This window comes from Zootoca vivipara, chromosome 1 (genome assembly GCF_965207765.1).
Source record: "Zootoca vivipara chromosome 1, rZooViv2.hap1.1, whole genome shotgun sequence".
Classification (NCBI taxonomy): domain Eukaryota; kingdom Metazoa; phylum Chordata; class Lepidosauria; order Squamata; family Lacertidae; genus Zootoca; species Zootoca vivipara.
Window position 1 is genome coordinate 25,982,203 of NC_142582.1, and position 22,732 is coordinate 26,004,934.

Sequence of the window (22,732 nt, forward strand, 5' to 3'; positions counted from 1 at the left end):
AATGACAAACCTAGACAGCATCTTAAAAAGCAGAGACATCACCTTGCCGACAAAGGACCGTATAGTTAAAGCTATGGTTTTCCCAGTCGTGATGTATGAAAGTGAGAGCTGGACCATAAAGAAGGCTGATCGCCGAAGAATTGATGCTTTTGAATTATGGTGCTGGAGGAGACTCTTGACTGCAAGAAGATCAAACCTATCTATTCTGAAGGAAATCAGCCCTGAGTGCTCACTGGAAGGACAGGTTGTGAAGCTGAGGCTCCAATAATTTGGCCGCCTCATGAGAAGAGAAGACTCCCTGGAAAAGACCCTGATGTTGGGAAAGATGGAGGGCACAAGGAGAAGGAGACGACAAAGGATGAGATGGTTGGACAGTGTTCTTGAAGCTACGAACATGAGTCTGACCAAACTGCGGGAGGCAGTATAAGACAGGAGTGCCTGGCATGCTCTGGTCCATGGGGTCACGAAGAGTCAGACATGACTAAACGACTAAACAACAACAACAACAACAACAAAATATATACATACACTTACCCATGTACATGTATCCATACAAAGCAATTATTTTTCATTGTTAACTGTCACCCATCCTAAGTCTTAATGTTATAGTGAGAGAAGTGGTGTGTGGGTACATACGATGAGAGTGGCTGCAAATTTATGGATCCCACAAAAAAGGGGCTACAATATGCCCCCTCCATCCAAACTGTTATTGGAGGCTGAAGCCTCCATGGTTAGGGTTGGGAGGCAATTTTCAGCTCCATCTGAAAGACGTCTACAAGCGCAGAGCTTCATTTTTCTTCACACGAGTGAATAGCAGACATTTGCTTACATGGGGAGAGTAAAGGGCTTTTTATGTTCCGTTTGGCGTTCCATAAAAAAAAGTTGGACACCTTTCTGAAGGTTAAAAACCCATCATATACACTGCTATGGATTTACTTCACACACACACTTTTAAAAGATATCCTTAATTTGGGATGGCTCCCTTTGCGTCATGAAATGAGATTATTCTGATATGACATCTGATTGACTTTTGTTTCCTTGACTTTAGGATTCGGCAAACATCGCAAGAGCAAACAGGAGTCCAGGCTCATTTTATATGCCTTGGACGTGAATTCTCATATGCAGCTAAGCAAAGATTAATCCGTGAGCAGAAGCTTCCATTGGGAGAGCTGACGTCACCACTTCTGAGCAGAAAGCAGGCACCCAAGTGGGAGCACAGCAGCGATCCCTCTGACCCACATTATTATCTTCGCAGTGAGCAATTTATTTTCCTGAGCTCTCCAGGAATTAGTTACACCTTCAGAGCAAACCCCAAGAGTTTAGCTTCTAATCAGTAGTGCCCACAATCAGACACTTTTCTTGGACTTCCAGTTGAGGACAGGGTCAGTTCTTACCACCTTTCAAATATGACTACCAGGTCCCTAACTCCAAAAGAGGTGCATCCACTATACATTATTTGGAAGAACTGCGGAGCTAAGTAATGGGCCTCTTAATCCCAGGATATTTTGCAGGACTGTCGTACCTTGGAAGTCGAGCGACTTGCCAGTCGAACGTTTTGGCTCCCGAACGTCACAAACCCGGAAGTGATTGTTCCGGTTTGTGAACTATTTTTGGAAGCCGGACGTCTGATGGGGCTTCCGCAGCTTCCAATTGGCTACAGGAAGCTGCGCTTTGGTTTCCGAACATTTTGGAAGTTAAACGGACTTCTGAAACAGATTCCGTTCGACTTCCAAGGTACGACTGTATAACAAGCACAGTCTGTAATGGTGTGTGTGCTAGGGAGGAGCTACAGAGCCAACTCCCCAACACCAGCATCACTGATGTTTACCGGGATAGAAGTGGGTCAGGGCAAAGTGATGGTGATGTTGAGGTTGGGACCATGCAAGTACATAGACAGGACCACCACTGCTCACCACCAACCTGTCCCAGTGCAACCCCACCAAGGTAAGCAGCAGCTAATTATAGAACCCCTTTTGGATTTATTTATTGTGTGTGTGTGTGTGTGTGTGAGAGAGAGAGAGAGAGAGAGAGAGAGAAGGAAAATGAATTAATTTGAGACATTTGGGTCTGAAGATTGGGGAAATATTGCTGAAGAGAAAGTAGAACAAGTTAGATGTCATCCTAGAGTGAATGTTTCGAATAATTTCTTGTATGTAACTGACAGGTAGAAAACCAAAAGCCCTTTTCATTTCTCTTTCTTCTTCCTCCCCCTCCCCCTTTCCTTCTTTCCTTTCCTTCTTTGCCATCTTTTCTTTCTCTCTTTCTTTTGTTTTCCTTTGATGTCCTCTGCTCCGGGCCATTATTGGGGTCCAAGGATTACAGACACATGAAGGTGATGGTTGGTTGGTGAAGGACATTGACTGAGTGAGGGGCAGGGAAGGGAAGACCTGCCAAAGTGAGAGAAAGGAAAGCTCCCAGCTGAGTGTTTGGAGAGGGTCCACCACTTTCTGTGTGAGACAAGGGTTGAGATCCACCTTTGAGAGAGGACTCTGTGTTTCCTTCCTTCCTTCCTGTTTTTATTTAGATTAGTTTCTTTCATCTAACTTTATTATGAAAAAGCTTTAATAAAACCTTAAGGGGTGGGGTGAGTAAGCATGGGCAATGCCTCCACATGTGCTGCTACTGAAACAAGGTGTGGCAAATGGGGGATCAAAGCATCACGCTGCTCTGCTTACGTGTTCGCCCACTGGTTGTCTGAACAGCCTATCGTGGACCAGACAGGGCAAATTGTGCCTTCTTGTCATGTGACTCATGATAAGAAAGACCAGGGTGGAACATTATCACCTGACAACTGTTTGCTTTGAAGGGATGGTATGAAGGCAAAGAACACTGGCACACTACCGAACTAAAGGCTTAGGAGGGAAAGGTGGCTCACTTACATTTGCAGAGGAATTGCTGATCTCTACTTTGGACACAGCTGCTTGATACAAAGCCATCCTCTCCTTCAGTGAGACCACCTCCTGGGGCTCCTGGGGCGCCTTGTTGCCCTGGCTAGTCCCTCCTGGCTGTCCACTGGCTGATTTCTTACCACCTACCGAACCTAAAACAGAACAAAACGAGACAACAACACAAGGGTATGAAGAAAAGGATTGTTTCTGCGTGAAGTAAGGAGGAAGTGGGATGGTTTACATTTGTTTATTTATTAAAGCCTGCATTTATATACCCTTTCCATAAACAAAAGTCACACAGGAGCTAGTTTGGTTTGCGGTATAAAAGAGTAACATCTGTAACAAATGTTTAAAAGCCCCTAAAACACAATTAATGAGACAGTTTAAAACCATGTTGCTTGTACCAGAGATAGGCAAAACTGCTACCGTACTTTCAATTTTTTCCTTAGAGAATCATATAAACGGCCACTGTGCTGCATCTATGCAATATTTCTATAGTGCATAGATGCAGCTGTTTATTATATATAGTACAACGAGCGGATTCCCTATTTTCAGATTGTTTTACCTGTTGTGACCTGTCACTGGCTTTGTTGTTTGTTTATTTACGATATGCTTACCGGGCTGCTTTCCTATGATGTAAGCCAGCCTTACAATGGGAATATGGGTTATAAATGTTTTAAATACATGTTTTTAATGCTGCATGTGGCAGCTATGAATGAACAGGAAGCACCTATTGGTTTTCCTTGCGCCGGGAACCTTCCCTTGGATTCTCAAGGGTGTTCAACACCTACTGAATGGGAAAGCAGGATAGGGGTAACACCAGTTCCAGAAACTGATTAAGGTTAGAAGCCTTCTTGCTAGAAAAGAGGGAAAATCTAGATAATCAGAGGTTGCAGCAAAGGGAGAAACTAGACCTTCTTGGAGTTGTAACGCTGTCAACCCCTCCATCGTAGGCTCAGGTTGTATATATGTGTAAACTATTAATTATTTTGCCTGCATGGCTGTGATAAATCCTTCGCAATAATTAATTATTTTGACCTCCCTTGAAGTACTGCAAGATGAAGTCACTGTGCAGGGGCTGACTACTTCCAAGCCCACAGGTTGTCCCCTTGGCTCTGCAAAACTTCTTGTGAAAACGCAAAACATAAATTACTTCCTCTATTAGCCTCACAACCAGGTCAGTAATTTTCCTTCCAACCGGCAATTAATGAAATTATTCCTGTCAAATATGTGCATTTTCTTGTCATAATATGCTTTTTTTTATTTGCAGCTTAATGAGCTTAACAACCATTTTATTGAGCTCTTAGCTGGGCTACAATATAACCTTTTCAGCAGAGGGGAACAGGAAACCCAGCGTTTGTAAATTTGACCAAAAAAATATTCCTATGTATTACACCTATGCTTGTTGATTTCAACTATACAATCACACTTTTCCAAGCGTGCGGCTGAAATGAGCAAAATCACAAAAGACTATGGAGCCAAACACCATTCAGGATCAATTTATGCACTTAATGTTCCAGAAAGGACAGCCCCATTCTCATGCACCTTCCATTTGACTCTGTAAGCACAATCCAGCATGTGTTTACTCAGAGATAAACCCCACTGAATTCAATGGAACTTGCTCGCAGAGCATCAGATTGCAGCCTATAAGGCTTGCAGGTGATGTCATCGTGAATTGTTACCAACACTAGTACTTTGCTTTAAAAGTCCTTACATTTTTATTGGTGTTTGTTCCTTCCGCTTCGATCACAGTAGGGGATGTGAGGCTGGGAAATTGTTACTGGCTCTCCATGCACAGCTGATGAGATTCATGAGTTTGCTAGGATTTTCAGCCTCTCAGTCATTTTCAGCCTCACTTTATAACCCTGTCCTTTTGAAAGTTTTATTTCTTAGAGCACAACTTTACAACAATCACTCCAGAGACATGGTGGCGCTTCATACAGGATGGCATGAGTTGAGACACCAGTGAGCAAGGAGGAAGGAAATAGGGTTGCCAGACTCAATAGTGGACAGGGCTTCTGTGCCTTTAATTGCCCTGCTCTCTTTTGAGTCTGGAAACCTTAAAGAGAAACCAGCAGACCCTTTGCTTGGAAATTAAACAAAGGGTCTGCTGGTTTCTCTTTAAGGTTTCCAGACTCAAAAGAGAGCGGGGCAATTAAAGGCACAGAAGTCCTGTCCACTATTGAGTCTGGCAACCCTAGAAGGAAATCTTGGTCTCACTAGTAAAACAAATGCTGAAAATCCACATATACTTGAGAAGCCAGTCACACAAACGTTAGAGCAGCGTTTCTCAAACTTGGGTCTCCAGCTGTTGTTGGACTACAACTCCCATCACCCCTAGCTAGCAGGACCAGTGGTTAGGGATGATTGGAGTTGTAGTCTAACAGCAGCTAAAGTTTGAGAGACACTATATTAGAGTATGCAGAAGGGTCAAGCTTTTTTATTTTTAAGGTTGCAATAAGGCATTAAACCAACAAGATCTGCAAATCTTGACTTTGGGTACATACAGGTTCCCACAGTAAGAATGACATTTACTCCCTCTCCCACTGGCAGTGACAGCCTATAGGACTAGTATTAGTACTATAGTACTCAAAACATTTCTTGTTTTCTTGTCATTTAGTTATGCCCATTGTAGAATCTAAACTTGGTTTCATATGAGCTGTTCTATTTCTGTCTGGAAAGAGTATCCTGAAAACCTTTCAGCCTGCTCACTCACAGAGAATAGGCAATTGCATTCAAGAACAAGTAGCGCTATTTCGTTCTTTCTTATTCTCACTTCCACTTGTTATATTCAAATAGCAAACAATGGTTGGAATTGGGAAAGGATTTCAGAGAAGCAGCTCTTCCAAGGACTACTAGTCCTGAGCACTACGCATCACCTCCGGCGAATAAGAGTCGGAAACAAGATATTATTATTATTATTATTATTATTATTATTATTATTATTATTATTGCATTATTTTTGTATGCTGCCCTATACCCATAGATCTTGGCACTTCACAACATAAAATTACAATATGAAATCTATTATGCCAATAAAGGTCAATAAGGTAAAGGTAAAGGACCCCTGGATGGTTAAGTCCAGCCAAGACGACTATGAGGTTGTGGCGCTCATCTTGCTTTCAGGCCAAGGGAACTGGCGTTTGTCCGCAGAGAGCTTTCTGTATCATATGGCCAACATGATTAAGCCACTTCGGGCGCAATGGAACACCGTGACAGAAACCAGAGCGCACGGAAATGCCATTTACCTTCCTGCCACAGTGGTATCTACTTATCTACTTGCATTGGCGTGCTTTCAAACTGCTAGGTTGGCAGGAGCTGGGACAGGGCAACGGAAGCTCACTTTGTCACGGGGATTCGAACCACTGACCTTCCTATCAGCACAGCGCCACCCGCATCCAATAACAACAATATAAAACACACAAAATACATAATAAAAACAGAAACAAAGACTCGACTAGACTTAGATGACCCTGATCCAGGCTTTTCTTTATGTTCTTAAGATACAAATAGATTCCCTGCCCCACCCTCACCCCTTCTGGTCAAAAGTGTCGTAAGACAAAATCTTGTAAGTTTACGTGAAAGGTGTGTCCATATACCATGAGCAGTGAATTCCTTTTCGAACTCTTGGGCTGTGTGTCGCACGTCCCCTTTGTTACTATTACAAGAATACTAACTTAGTTTAGTAGTAAGAATTTGCAAGATTTTTCATTGGTTCTTAAAATAGCTTACTGATATTTCTGAGTTGATTCATTTTTTTTTAAAATGAACAAGGGACAAAACAAAGCAATAGGGGCTAAAGCCAGACAATAGTTTCTTTCTTAGAGAGTTGAAGGTGATACAGTTAGCATTGCTCCCTGTGGTTTCCTATGAATTCGTTTCTTTTTATCCAGCTGCCAACTGTGGTGGCAGAAGCTGTAGACAAACCTACAGCTGGAGAAAAATACACCTCTGTGCTGTTGCTGTTTTAAACGCACCTATCTACAGACACCGGTTTAAAGAGCAGCAGATTAATGCTTGTGATGACTCAATGGGAAAGTTGCATGAGGCTGTTAACATGAAGTTTTGATTATACACCACGTCTTTGATATGGCTGCTATCATAAGAGGAATATAATTAGCCCTATGTCTGAATTGAAATCCAGTGGACTCAGTTACACTTTTTCTCATAATGCAAGAAGCTCCCTGCTGGATCAGGCCAAAGGCCCCTTGAATCCAACACTCAAAATAGTTAAACATATGTCAGTAGGAAGGGGAAGAAATGGAGGCAGTGAGAGATTTTACTTTCTTGGGCTCCTTGATCACTGCAGATGGTGACAGCAGTCACGAAATTAAAAGACGCCTGCTTCTTGGGAGAAAAGCAATGACAAACCTAGACAGCATCTTAAAAAGCAGAGACATCACCTTGCCGACAAAGGTCCGTATAGTTAAAGCTATGGTTTTCCCAGTAGTGATGTATGGAAGTGAGAGCTGGACCATAAAGAAGGCTGATCGTTGAAGAATTGATGCTTTTGAATTATGGTGCTGGAGGAGACTCTTGAGAGTCCCATGGACTGCAAGAAGATCAAACCTATCCATTCTTAAGGAAATCAGCCCTGAGTGCACCCTGGAAGGACAGATCGTGAAGCTGAGGCTCCAATACTTTGGCCACCTCATGAGAAGAGAAGAATCCTTGGAAAAGACCCTGATGTTGGGAAAGATTGAGGGCACTAGGAGAAGGGGACGACAGAGGACAAGATGGTTGGACAGTGTTCTCGAAGCTACGAACATGAGTTTGACCAAACTGCGGGAGGCAGTGCAAGACAGGAGTGCCTGGCGTGCTATGGTCCATGGGGTCACGAAGAGTCGGACACGACTAAACGACTAAACAACAACAACAATGTCAGTAGGAAGTCCACAAGAGACTCACGAGTGCAACAGCAGAATGGAGTGTCAAAGAGCAGGGCAATGGGTGGCTCACCCATCTTGGGTTCAGGCCCTGCCCACCGCTAGCATGCCAGCAGAAAACCCCCCAAGGAAATGCAGCAATATCGACAGAATCAATGTTCCTCAAGCCTGCTTTTATGTAGTGGGGATTACGTGATGGACTACAGCAGTGCTAAGTAGTCCCTGAAGTGTACCCTAAAATATATTTGTCGTTCTGCTGTGTGGTAGAACCCAGAAAGAAAGGAGAGCAGAGACTTTATATGCTGAAGGCTTAGAGAGCAGAATTGCAAGGTCAAATTCCCCTTCACTTAGAAAATCAGATTTTCTAAGTATCCCAAAGTCCTTCATTCTGTTACGGTTGAAACATAGCTGGTGTAGAGCAGTAAACCTTCCTTGTGATGAAGGGCTATCATTTCTCCAATGAAAACAGGGATGTCCTGTTTAATAATAATAATAATTAATAATAATAATAATAATAATTTTATTATTCATACCCTACCCATCTGACTGGGGTGCCCCAGCCATTCTGGGCAGCTTCCAACATATAATAAAACATTAAAGATTTTAAAACTTCCCTATACAGGGCTGCCTTCAGATGTCTTCTAAAGGTTGTATCTTCTTGGCTGGGGGTGGGGGGTGGGGAGGTCTCATAACTACATACCCTCCAACATTTCTCCAATGAAAATAGGAATGTCCTAAGGAAAAGCAGGACATTCTCAGATCAAATGAGAAACTGGTACGGCGTCTGTTATTCCAGGATTGTCCCTGGAAAACAGAGACTGTTGGAGGTCTGTGCTTAGAAAGCAGAGCAGCAAGGTCAATTTCCCCTCGGTTGGTTAATACTATGAAATAGCTGTTTCTCATGCTGTGGGTGTACACGCTATGCTCTTAAAAGCACATTCAGAGCACATTCCCTCCCGTCCAATAATTATAGGAAATGTAGTTTGTTGCGGGATGCTGGGAATTGTAGCTCTGTGAGGGGTAAACTTACAGTGCCCAGAATTCTGTGAGGGAAAGAATATGCTTTGAATGTGCATTAAAGGCATTTTGTGTTAGCCACATCGGAGTGCAGTAGTACTCAGAAACACACCAGCAGGTGGAGTCTTCCCCTATAGTTACTGGAGGAATATGCTGTTCTGATGGCCCGTAAAACATTATGGATGTAGCAATTTCCTTTTGGCAAAGTCATGCTGATTGTTAATAAACAGCAGTCATCTGCATAGCTCTTCCCCTTTCTTCTGTATTAGGTCTAAGGAAAAGTGAATGTACTAAAAAGATAATAGTTGTAAGCCCACCAAAAAACACTTCCTTTGAAAATTACTGGAAGAGCATTTGCTCCAGTTGACTGGAGAGGAATCCACTGCTGCATATTAAACAAAAATAATGTCCATTTTTAATCCTTGCTCCTGTCTTCCAGGCTGCTAGCTGTGGCTATCCACAGTGTTCAAATTATAGCCCCACCACCCAACCCCAGCCTGTCCCCCTTACCCTTTTCTGAAGGCCTTCTTAGGTACTGTTTTTAGAAGGTAACAGATGAAAGGAGCATGATTTGATAAAAAAAAAATCAGGAACTTTTAAGCGGTGTTGGAATGTGATTTTGATTAAGAGCCCCTCTACATTATAATAATAGTAATTTATTATTTATACCCCGCCCATCTGGCTGGGTTTCCCAGCCACTCTGGGCGGCTTCCAACAGAAACATTAAAATACACTAATTTCTTAAAGATTAAAAGCCTCCCTAAACAGGGCTGCCTTCAGATGTCTTCTAAAAATCTGGTAGCTGTTTTCCTTTTTGACATTTGATGGGAGGGCGTTCCACAGGGCAGGCGCCACCACCGAGAAGGCCCTCTGCCTGGTTCCCTGCAACTTGGCTTCTCACAATGAAGGAACCGCCAGAAGGCCCTCGGAGCTGGACCTGGCAGAACGATGGGGGTGGAGACGCTCCTTTAGGTATACTGGACCGAGGCCGTTTAGGGCTTTAAAGGTCAGCACCAACACTTTGAACTGTGCTCGGAAACGTACTGGGAGCCAATGTAGATCTTTCAAGACCGGTGTTATCTGCTCTAACTTGAGCACTGGGTCATGGTTTAGTTTTAAAACTGCATATTCATGCAAAGTATGGCTGTGTGTGTGTGTGTGTGTGTGTGTGTGAGTGAGAGAGAGAGAGAGAGAGAGAGAGAGAGAGAGAGAGCGCAAGTGGGGGGGGGAGAGAAATGCAAAACAGGTAGAGCAGAACTCTGTCCAAACTCTGGCTTCCTTTGACTTACTCTGTGAAACTAATATATGCTGCTTGATCCAGGAGTACAGAGAAATGTATACACAGCCAATCTCTAGCACCTCAGAAATGTCTCCATTCACAAACAAGTACCCAGCAGTCTCTTCTGTTGGCATTTTCCCTATTCCCTTGCCAGGCTAAGAGAATCATTTATAATTGAAAGGATGCCTTAAAAGCATCACCGTGAATATCTTCACTCTTGGTGTATGCAGGGATGAAGAAAATAAGTTGTGAACATCCTCTGGCTTATTAATAATCTCTCTGTAGAGAATCAACCACCCATCTCCCCCAAGTTTACCTCATAAAAATTGCACCGTTCCTGTGCGGACAAGCTTTACTCTGCTTGGAAACTTTGATTCGGCAACACACAAACTTCTGCGAACAGGGTGTTTTCCTCTAGAAAATGGGAAGTGTTCAGCCAGCAATTCTGTATTGATTGAAATGCTGCCTTGCTATCAATTCCCACATGGACATACTGTGCTAACCAGGGCCGTCTTAAGTGGGTCGGGCGCCCTGGCGCCGTGGTGCACGGATCGCTCCGGTGCCCCCGCCCCGCCCCATTTCTTCCCGCGGCTGGTGGGCGGCCGCAGCGTGGTTTCCGCGCGGCTTCGCCGTGCAGCGCCCCGCTGCCGACCCGGCACCCTGGCACCCCGCACCACCCAGCCTACCCCTAGAGCCAGCCCTGGTGCTAACCTTTGAGCATCTTGGTGGGGCGGAGGGTTAGTACAGGCAATAAGGCACAGCTCTCAGGCTGAACAAACTGTGTCCTCAATGCAGCCTCTTGTTACAATCTTGGGATTCTTCTACTTTCATTGATGTGTGGGCAGACAGAGGCACCCAACAAAATAGTTCCATTTCTGCAAAGATTTCCACCTGCACAGCAGAACTCCCCCTCCCCTCCTCTTCCCATGTGCCACACCTCCCCCCCCAAAAAATCTGGTCCAGACAGTTGAGGGAACCACAGAACAGACAGGAGGAGCTCAGAAAGAAGAGAGGGAGAAGTTTCATTGCACAACCAAGTATCCTTGAGCTAATGGAACAATTTTGTTTGGTAGCACCCAGAGTGTTTGAAAGGTTCAGCAATTAGCAAATATGGAATTGCAAATATGGAATTGCTGCAATATTCAGAGGCAAAATATTTGTGCATGTGCACCACCTTAAGACTGCAAGAATGGACAGTAGTCTGGGCCTTTTCCTTCTCACCCAGTTTTCTCATACTTTCCTCCACCATTTTTTTAAAAAAAGTTTTATTTTATATTTGCTTAATGTCCAGCTGGATGAAGAATTGTGGGCGCAAAAGTTTGTTCACTACACTCCGTCTTTGTCGTTGGTCCTAAGGACAGTATTACACCACTGTTACTTTTTTGATTCCCCCCTCCCCGTTCCATACACACACAATGGACTAACACAGCTATCTGTATTTTTTTGCTTTGATTATGATTCCCACCAGATCTACTTATCTTCTCATGACTTTCTGGGACTATATTATGACATTTAACATATGGGACCAGAGTCCCAGATTTACAGAATCCGTCCTGGTTTCTGACTTGATCCTGGAACATCCCACATTTATTTAGGACGTCCATATCTTCATCGGATAAATGCTGGCAGGTATGATTATGCAACCCCTGAGCCAAGGAGATAAGTAACTATATAATCTTTAGAAGACATTTGCAGTCCTGTATAGGGAAGGTTTTTTTAAATTTTTTTAAATAATAATTAATGTTTTATTAGGTTTATGTATATGTTGGAAGCTGCCCAGAGTGGCCTTTTAGATGGACAGGGTATAAATAAAATTATTATTATTATGGAATAGGAGGTTCCTATTTTTATCAGAGAAATGTTGAAAAGTGTGAAGTAACAAGAGGATTTTGTACATTTCAACAAATTTATTAAGTGCCTAAAAGTGATTAGACCAGGATAATTTCTCTTGCCAACAACATACAGTCCTTCCTGTTCCATCTGCAGGTGTTGTCTGAATTCTTTCTCCCAAGCAAAGGGATCTTTCACTTCCTTCACAGAAGCTGCACAGTCAGCATTCCAACCACTTTCTGAAAATGGCCAGGAAATAGGAGTGGAACCACTGAAGTACAGTGCCCTCAATCCCCACATTCCTGAGCTTCTCTGGAAAGATACCAAGGATCAAAAGCTACTGAAAGATTGAGGGAAACAAGTAGGGTCTCCTGATAAATGTCACCAACAAGGGTGACAAAGGCAGTTTCAGTGTTATGACCAGGTCTGAGCCCTGACTGGAAGGGACCCAAGTAATCAGCTTCCTCCAAGCATGTCTGAAGCTGGTCCACTACCACCTTCTCAAGCATTTTGCCCCCAAAGGGGATATTTGACAATTGGCATTAGTTGTTTAACACTTCTGGGTCCAGGGAGACCTTAAGGGAGGGGGCACACCACAGTCTCCTTCTCTAGGAAAGCATTCATCACACCCTGGACCCACCCTGTCAACCTCCTATAGCTAGTTCTAAGAAGCCAAGATGGGCAAAGGTGGCTGTCCAAACCTCTTCAAACAACTTGTCCACATCCTCAGACTTCAATAATTATGACACTTTAAAACCACCCCCCCAAAAAATGTTGTGTAGTATTTTGGAGAGGTTAGAAGAAAAGGAAACTGCTAATCAGCAGAGCACCTTAGCCCACGCGAAAGTTGTTGGAACAAGCCTAGATTATTCCATTAGTTTAGGAATAGGGTGGGTGGGAAGGTTCTTATAACAATCTATCAGGAGGTTAATTTAATTCCTATGTTGTGGATGTCACAACGGTCTGTCGCTTTTGTTCTAAATTTCAAAATGCATTTAATCTGATGCTTCTGACATCATGTAATTTAATTTTAAAGAACTCCTCCTGAGATATATACCAGCATCTGGTCATTTCCCAGTAGCTCAACAGGCATTTACTGTTAAGGGCATTGTAGTTGCTAAAAGGACTATTTAAGAACACTTGAAGTCTGCTTCCTCTCCAATCAATATGCAGTATGCACAATTAGCAATTTCATTTATGAATGGAATAAAGGCATACAAAGGGAGAAGGAAACTCGAGACGTTTTTTGGACATGGGCCTTCCCGCCCAAATTATGCTGCCTAAATCAATGGGCTATTGGATTTGGAAAAAGGACTTAGATGCTTATTTTAGCTATGCATTAATACATTTCTTTTCACATATTGCAATTACCTAGAAATAATAAAAATAAAAGAACCTGGACTCATTTTACATGCCATTGCAGAATACATATAAGTGAAATAATAGGGGGAACCCTTTGGAAGAATATATCAGCGTGCAACAAAGAAAAAACCCCACGAACTCCAACTAATAAAGGCGTTTGAAGAGTGCTATGATTCATCTTTAATATGTAAATTGTGATTATGTTTTTCCCGGCATTTGTTTTCTATGCCTCATAATTGCACACATATTAAATAATGTTGCCATACCGTTCTCAGCTTAATGAGGGGTATTTATTATTATAAATGGAACCAAGGAAAATTGGATGTGTTGGATGTGAAGCAAGGATTAGAATGGATTTTGCCTCCCATCAAGTCAGTCTCTCAGCCTTATAATAACTACATCTGAATTACTCAGCTGTAACTTCCAGAAAGATATGATGTCATAATCAATATAGACCGATCCATAACGAGGGCTTTGCTAGTGCAACAGGGGTACTCGCCTGCCTTAATAATTTCCTGCCTTAAGTGCTCTCATAGCAGCTTCCTTTTCTTTCCCCCCTTCATAAATTAAGCCTAGAGAAGTAACAGAATCTGACAGAAGAACTGCTGGGAAAGGGTTTATAGAGGTGGGTGCACTCAAATTGCACATAAAGTGGGACATACTGAAATATTCAACCTCATGGGTAACCCAACCTATAAGGTATGCGACAGCCTAGAAGTGTACAGTTTAATTCAAATGGAAGGAGAGGGGGAGCAAGAGAGCGAGACAGAGGAGTAAAAAGCAGAGAGCGTGTGTCTTATTCCTTGCTATTGAAATGTCACCGCTCCATTTCTGACAGCCTTGCGGTTCTCAAAATCTGCCTGACTCACTCTGAAATTATTTCCCAGTGCCACAACATTTTTTTAAAGCACCGGAATCACATTTTTTTTTTAAGTTAATGAATGCAAACCTGACATTCTGTACAAATGTCCCTGCAAGGACACCTGAGACTACTTGCAAAGCTATCATGTTTGTCAGCTGAGACCAAACCGTTTGAGGAGGGTGGGGGGCACGTTTGTGAGAAGCTTGTCAATTCTTGGGGCAGAGCTGATAACTGACATCTTAGAGGGAAGCCAATTTTTGCTTTCTGACAGAGGAACAGCTTTTGTCCTTTTAAGAACCCCAAGGAAGTTGGAAGATGCAAAGTGCAGTTTCTGACATCACATGGTGATGGCGGGTGGTGGAGGTGGGAAGGCCCTTGCTCTTGCTAAACGCTTAACCCAGGCATAGGCAAACTCCGGCCCTCCAGATGTTTTGGAACTACAATTCCCACCATCCCTAGCTAACAAGACCAGTGGTCAGGGATTATGGAAATTGTAGTCTCAAAACATCTGGAGGACCGGAAATCGCCTATGCCTGTTTCAGATAACTTAAAGAGACAGAAACCATGTTCGACTGTGGCCACATCTTTGAGGTTCATGAGAGCTTCACTGCCAACATCCATCCCATGAGAACCAACCAAACTCCATCATTATATCTGCAGATGAGTCCCATTTGCAATGGCCTTTGCATGGCAATGCAACAGTTGTTTCAAATGGCAGGGCTTTATGGCAGCTTTTCCATTCTGAACAGGCTGCCCTTGACAAGCATGTTCAAGGAAAGATAAGGATTAGGAAGGAGTTGATTGGTTTTTGCCCTCACAAAAATTACCTTTCCTGTGCAGGGAAATCTATATTCTCCCTCTTCATGATGGCAGATAAACCTGAGAGCAGCTAAGGTTACCTCTTACCCCTGCCCTCCTGTATTCTTTCCAGTTTCCCTTTTCTTTTAATTATATAGTCTTTGCCCTAGTCAATGAGCAGTTTTAAATGTGCAATCTTTCTAAGTGTGATAAATGCACAAGTGAACAAATGCATGCGGCTTATTCTGTCTGGAAGAGGTACAGCTGAGCTGCACTTAAAATAACTTTGGGAGCCAACTTCAAGAGCAAAGATCTTGTGCTCCATATATACTGCTGCAACTAAATTCTCCATTACCTCCATCCTAAACAGGTTTCATTTAAGGGAGGGGGCTCATGGATGATATATGCTACAACAATGAACTACGGTTAACCTAAGGTTACCAGATGTCCCCATTTCCTGGGGACAGTCCCCAGATGTACAAATCAGCCCCCATACAAAATCCATTGAAGTTGAAAAGTGTCCCCGGATTCCTTGGGAAAAAAAATCCGGTAACCTTAGGTTAACCCAGCCATAGGCAACCTTGGCTCTCCAGATGTTTTGGAACTCCCATGATCTCTGGCCACTGGCCCTGTTAGCTAGGGATCATGGGAGTTGTAGTTCCAAAACATCTGGAGAGCCAAGGTTGCCTATGCCTGGGTTAACCTAAACCAGGCATATGCAAACTTGACCCTCCAGATGTTTTCAGACTACAATTCCCATCATCCCTGACCGCTGGTCCTGTTAGCTAGGGATGATGGGAGTTGTAGTCCCAAAACATATGCAGAGCCAAGTTTGCCTATGCCTGACCTAAACTATTGAGAGTAATCACATGCACATGTGTGTTGCATACCTCCCAACATTCCTCAGATGAAAAGAGGGACATTTCTCACCCCCCACAACTGACCCTCCTTGACCCCCCATTTTTGGCCCTTCAGCTGCCACAGAGCATTTCCACCACTGCGACACAGATCCGACACAGCACACACACCCTCCACTGTCCAGGGAAAAGCCCCTCAATCTACTTCATTCTTTGGTAGATTTACTGAACAAAAAGCAATAAGTAAGTTTCAGAAAGGGGCCAGATTAGATGTGGATACACAAAGCACTTCTTAAAGAAATCAAGACTCCTTGCACTTCACTCCCCCTTCCTTCCCACCCAAGGTGGCCTCTGCCCATTCCTCAGAGCCATTGGGTTGGGTCCTGGTGGTAGCAGCCTCTCCTCTTCACCTGTTCTCTGCTACAAGCAGCCCAAAGGTGGAGGCCAACAGTGGCAGCCATGGAAAGGCCATGGGATGTCCCATTGCAGTTGCCTTTGCCCCTGCTGCCCCTGCTTGAGACAAGCAGTTGCTCATCCTTCTGCCTGAGTTCGGTGGCAGCAGTGGCAGTAGAGATTAGGGAAATTCCAGGATCAAATCAGGAGCCAGGATGGCTTTTGGTAATTCCAGGACTGTCCCTGGAAAATAGGGACACTTGGAGGGTATGTTGCTGTGCTTTGATAGCAGTTTGTATCATATAAGGTGTGCTCTGCTTCACCTCTTTAAAGCCAGAGCAGAAAACATGTGCCGGGAATATCACTTAAGTAATTATCTTTGCAGCACTTATAAGGCATGAAAGAATGGGAATCAAACTCCCCTGGTGGATTAAAAATAGAAGGCTGCTTTGAACCTCTGAACCTCCTATAACACAATCAAACTTACTGCCAAAAATCCTCCGAAAGGTGCCACATGAGCAAGTGAAGATTAAAACTACAAAACTGTTTGTATGGCAAGCAAAACACGTACCTATTGGGCTTTGTGCCAATTCCGTTCCCTGCCAGAAGTTGAATGTTTCCATTATTGCAGCACAGTGAAAGGCAATATTTATTTGTGTCTGAGAACTTTACCCCACCCCACTAAACATAAAGATTTCTTCTTGACGGTGGCCAAATCGCAACAGACTTTACATTTGCTCATGTGGTTGTGAGATTAGAAAACTCAGCCTTGGACACAGTGGCCTTAGTCTGCCATCTGCCCATGGAAGTCAGTGGAAAATAACACTGAGCAAATGAACCTTGGGCAGGGAGTGCATATTCTCTCACCGAGTTTTCACCTTCACCTCCATAATTTAATTATGTACATGATGCATAGAGATAAGGGAAGAAATGAGTTCGCGGTTAAAGGTGAACCTCTCTACTTTGCACCTTCAAAATAATAATAATAATAATACATAAACCAAAACACTACTGTCCTTTGAAACTCATGAATTTTGCAAGGCACTTCTCCAGTCGAGTAATGTTACACAAATGCACATGCTGAGGCAAAGTGTGCATAAAAATGCATATGTTAGCAACCATAGCATAACAAAAAATATGTTATATTAAGGAAATTGCTTTGCAAAAATGTATATAATAGGCAAAAATGCGTACAAGCACGGGTACATTCACTCCAAAATCCTGGCTGGATCTAGACACACCAAAAAAGCATTAGTTACAGGTAGGTAGCCGTGTTGGTCTGAGTCGAAGCAAAATAAAAAAATTCCTTCAGTAGCACCTTAAAGACCAACTAAGTTTTTATTTTGGTATGAGCTTTCGTGTGCATGCACACAAAAGCTCATACCAAAATAAAAACTTAGTTGGTCTTTAAGGTGCTACTGAAGGAATTTTTTTATTTTGCAAAAAAGCATTGTAAACCTCAAAGTGGGAAATCATGTTGGTGGAAGACGGACCTCCACAGTGCCACCTGGTGTCACAGTGTTGTAACGAATATAAAACGCTTTTTCTTTACTAATGTAGCTGAGTTTCACAATTAATTTTCATGAGTACTTAAAATAAAAAGAGGAAACTGATGCAGAAACGTCAGTTTTTACAGAGTGGGAAAGTGGGGGACTGAAAGAAGCAGAAATTGACAGATATGCCCATCCCTGGTAATACAAAGGATATGTTTATGCATTTATACATAGAATCTTAGAGTTGGAAGAGACCCTGAGGATCCTCTAGTCCAGGCATAGGCAAACTCGACCCTCCAGATGTTTTGGGACCACAGCAGGACCAGTGGTCAGGGATGATGGGAATTGTAGTCTCAAAAACATCTGGAGGGCCAAGTTTGCATATGCCTGATCTTGTCCAACCCCCTGCAATGCAGGAATATGCAGCTGTCGCATCAAACCTGCATATATACATACATATGTACGTACAACCAGGGAGGAGCAGGCGGCAAGGGAAGCCAACAGAAAAGCCTGCTTCATGTCCTAATCACACAAGGATTGAAAGGGGCAGTGTAGGCAGGGCTTTTTTTTCCAGCCAGAACTCAGTTCCGGCACCTCACAGGTGGCGCCATTGCCATTCTAAGAGAATGAGGGTGGTGCTCATGGTTAGTTCTGGCACCACTTTTTCTAGAAAATAGCACTGAGAGTAGGCCTTCCATGGGATCTGGAGGCCTGATTGTGCTTGCTTCCAGGTCCACTAGAAGTCTCTGCAGGCTGGCCTCCTCAGCTCAGAAAGCCATGCTCAATATGTGGGCATTGGGAGATGGGGAGTTGCACAATGCTGGGGACTGGTTGGTGCCATAGTCCAGTGCTGACCTTTCCAGTGACAGACCCTCCTTCACATAATAAACACATGACAGGAACTAGAGAGAGGAGAGACCATGTAGTAGAGGGAAAGGTAAAAAACACTCTGCATGTGAGCAAACTTAAGGAATGGTGTAGGACAGGTGGCCTTTGTGTAAGTTTTTGTTAAGTTCTTATGCAGGGCCGTCTTAAGCGTAGCTGGTGCCCTGGCGCCATGGTGCGAACTATCCCTCCCGCCCGCGCGCCCCCGTTTCCGAACGTGCGGCAGTCTGGTGGGCGCAGCGCGGCTTCCACGGACGCTGCAGCCTTGCCTTAGGGCCGGCCCTGTTCTTGTGTGAGGGACTGTTTCAATCAGTTTATTCATGTGAGAGGGACCTGTGTGTACCTGTAGCCCCTATCCAGGACCAGGCCTTAGTCTTTCTGATTTTGTTCTCTCTTGTACACGCACAGGTTTGCTTGTGTATCCTCAAAAAGTATCATGGGGCAAAAGTTTCACGTAGCGGGCAAACAAAAAGACAAAATTCCCCGATGATTAAATTCAGGCGCCTTCTTCGTCATCAGTTAAGCTTCTCTTCAAGCACAACCTTTCTATTTAAAACTAGGATCCCCGTGAGGTCCCACGCATTTAAATGTGCAACCAACAATTTTAGAGCAGCACAACTCACAGGCAGACAGAATGTGAGGAAGGCTCTCAGTCTGGTGGCATTTGATCCACAACTAGCACAGCAATCTCCCAGAATAAACCATTTTAGGATCAGTTTTATGACAGGTCAGATTATCAGCTCAAACCAAATGTTTGTCTTTTTAAAAATCATTTTAAGTAAATTGACACATCTCAATTTGGGACAGACAAGGCAATTACGACTTTCTTGGACAAATCCAGTGAGTCGAGGGAGATATTTCAAACATGCTCTGTGGGAAATGATATGCTTCTAAAGTTGGGGTGTGTGTGAGAGAGGGAAGGACTCATATAACATGGATGCTGAACAGCTTATAGCACATACCCAGGGTGAAAAAAACCACATCACTTATTTTCAGCTTTCATTATTCATAAGGTCATATTTCCCCCCTTAACACAACTATTTTTAAAACTTGTGCAGAACAAAACAAAGAATGGATACAGAGTGATCTGTTCCATCTGCCTGGATCAGCAGGGAAGTAAATGAATGCCATAGGGCACTTTGTGTTTCCATACCATATTCAAAGCTAACATTTCTAACTTCCCCCAATTATATATCAGGTTGTCGTGACCCCAGATGACCCTAAAGCCACAGTATTTTGTAATCTGTAGCAACTTTAGCTCTTTGGACAGAGATAGCCTGTCACACTCTGGTAACAACTAGCCTACCTAGAAATGTCTTTTAAAATTTATTTTGTACATTTTTAAAACCATTGGTTTCATTTATATATATATATATTGTTTTTATTGAAATCTTTCATGGATATTTTATACCATTTTATGCAAACTACTTAGAGACTTTTCAGTGAAATGATATTTTGCTCAATCAATCAATCAAAAGTGGGCCAAAGGTTTGCAAAAAATAAACTTTTCCAATGTGTGTGAGCATGACTGTATGTGTGTGCAAAAGATTTCGAACCTCTGAATTCGGAGGCAATTTCAAGGGTGGGGAGTAAATTTTTCAGATAGCTTCATCTGGGTGGATGTGTATGCTGACTACAGCCGCGAGCAAACAACACAACAACTGTGAAGATGAAGATGAAGAAGAAGAAGAAGAGGAGGAGGAGGAGTTTGGATTTGATATCCTGCTTTATCACTACCCGAAGGAGTCTCAAAGCGGCTAACAATCTCCTTTCCCCTCCTCCCCCACAACAAACACTCTGTGAGGTGAGTGGGGCTGAGAGGCTTCAGAGAAGTGTGACTAGCCCAAGGTCACCCAGCAGCTGCATGTGGAGGAGCGGAGAAACGAACCCAGTTCCCCAGATTACGAGTCTACCGCTCTTAACCACTACACCACACTGGCTCTCAGTGAAGATGAATATCTAAACCAGTTACAGTTATGGTTACAACTATGGTTGTTGTTTTTCTTCCTTTGATTGATTTGTGCACCTTGTTGACTTTTTGCAGATGTGTTTTTGAAAATTAATAAACATATTATAGTAAAACACCTGGAATAATGTCACTACAGGTGGCATCCAAAGTACATTTTTCAACCGTTGTTGTTTTTTTTAATGAGGAAAAGGAGATAGCTGCCATCTTTGCTTTTATCACAAAGTATGTACCTAAAGTATTCAAGGTATTACCGAAAGTGCATAAAAGCCCTTAAAACACCCCAGGACCCGGTTACCTGAAGGACAACCTTGTCTCTTATACATAGGCCAGATTGCTGTGATCACCTGGAGAAGTCCTCTGTCTCACACTTATTTTATGATCTTTTGTTTTCCATGCAAGCCAAGGCTTTCAGCAAACTGGCACCAGCAATTTGGAACACTCTTCCTATTAAATTCCAGCAGGCACTGTTAATTCTGATATTTCATCAGCTACTGAGAAACATTTTTGTTTCTCCAAGCATTTTTAGGGAATTAATTTGATTCAATGCTAGTCGTTTGTTCTGTGTTTTATAGCTTTATGGTGCTTTAATGAGTTTATCATACACTGCCTTTTAAAATAAAAATAAAAATTTGTTGGCCTTTAAATATCCCCCACACCACCACCCCTACTGAAGACATGTCTTCGCAATTCACGACCACCAAATGGCATAGTAAAATTGGGAATGAGTACTTGCACCCTTAAACTAACATCCCTGTTAGAGTACTGCAAAGTGTTGTATGCAAGGCTGCCTTTGACAAATCTGGAAACATCAATTAGCTCAAAATACAGCCATTTTGGGGGGGGGGGGTAATAATATAATATATGTAAGGTTGGTGCGATTTCTCTACTTAGATTTTGAAAACTTTTGTTTGTGACATTTATATATGTCTTGAATATGGTTTTTATGTTTGTTTGTGGTATTTACTTTTTTTTTAAAAAAAAGAAAGAATACAAAATACAAATAGGGTTGCCAGACTCAATAGAGGACAGGGCTTCTGTGCCTTAAAGTGCCCTGCTCTCTTTTGAGTCTGGAAACCTTAAAGAGAAACCAGGAGACCCTTTGTTTAATTTCCAAGCAAAGGGTCTGCTGGTTTCTCTTTAAGGTTTCCAGACTCAAAAGAGAGCAGGGCAATTAAAGGCACAGAAGTCCTGTCCTCTATTGAGTCTGGAAACCCTAAATACAAATGCAGTCACTAGACAAGTTGACCTCAACGGTCTGGAAAGAAAACAGATTGTTGTTCTAAAACCAACCAACTGTCTTTTGGGCTGCTTTATAGCACAATTCAAATAACAACAATTAGAGCTCTCTGCAGATTGGCATTTGAGTATCTAAAGCACTGGCTTCTTGTCACATGAATTGGTCCATGTCAAGAGACATGGAGACACCATGGAGAGAGTGGTCAGATGAGCAGCAGGTGTGGGAGGAGATTGGGGAGCTGGAGGAGCCTGGTGCAGAGGAAAGCCCTAGAGGAATGCTGGGAGGGCCCTTATGGCTTGGGAAGCAGAGAATTGGATTTGGGGACAGGGCTAAGCAGATGAGTGACCCACCTCTGGGCCATCAGATACCACTAGCATAACGTAAGTGTGGTGGCCTTGGTGTCTCCCTGTGTTTCAGGGAGGAGGCATCTAAGGACAGATCTGGATTCAAGCTGTCCCCTGTTGCCTCCATCTCTATCTCCAAGGATGCAGAGATGGCTGCACCAGCAGGAATAGACCATGCAAACTTTTTGTACTCATAGGAATTCCCATTTGCTTGCCTAGTTCCAAGACTATGGGGCATGTCAAATGTTGCAACAACATATAAGTTTGTTGTTGTTGTTGTTGTTGTTGTTGTTGTTGTTGTTGTTTAGTCGTTTAGTCGTGTCCGACTCTTCGTGACCCCATGGACCAGAGCACACCAGGCACTCCTGTCTTGCACTGCCTCCCGCAGTTTGGTCAAACTCATGTTCTTAGCTTCGAGAACACTGTCCAACCATCTCGTCCTCTGTCGTCCCCTTCTCCTAGTGCCCTCAATCTTTCCCAACATCAGGGTCTTTTCCAGGGAGTCTTCTCTTCTCATGAGGTGGCCAAAGTATTGGAGCCTCAGCTTCACAATCTGTCCTTCCAGTGAGCACTCAGGAAATCAGCCCTGGCCATATATTGTAAAGCTCTGCCATGCCTTAGGAATGTGTACC

At 43.2% G+C, this 22,732-nt stretch overlaps 1 protein-coding gene across 3 annotated transcripts in view; it reads right to left on the bottom strand.

The window, feature by feature from the left end:
- The window catches only part of XIRP2 (xin actin binding repeat containing 2), a 100,102-nt gene that overhangs the window by 53,142 nt on the left and 24,228 nt on the right, over positions 1 to 22,732 (bottom strand). For 2 of the 3 annotated variants that reach the window (XM_088660846.1, XM_035133058.3), the window contains exon 2: positions 2,880 to 3,040. The exons of the other annotated variant lie outside the window; for it this stretch is intronic. In XM_088660846.1, coding sequence (XP_088516972.1) covers positions 2,880 to 3,040 — 161 coding nt within the window. The remainder of the gene's footprint in view (positions 1 to 2,879; positions 3,041 to 22,732) is intronic. 3 annotated transcript variants of the gene reach the window in all.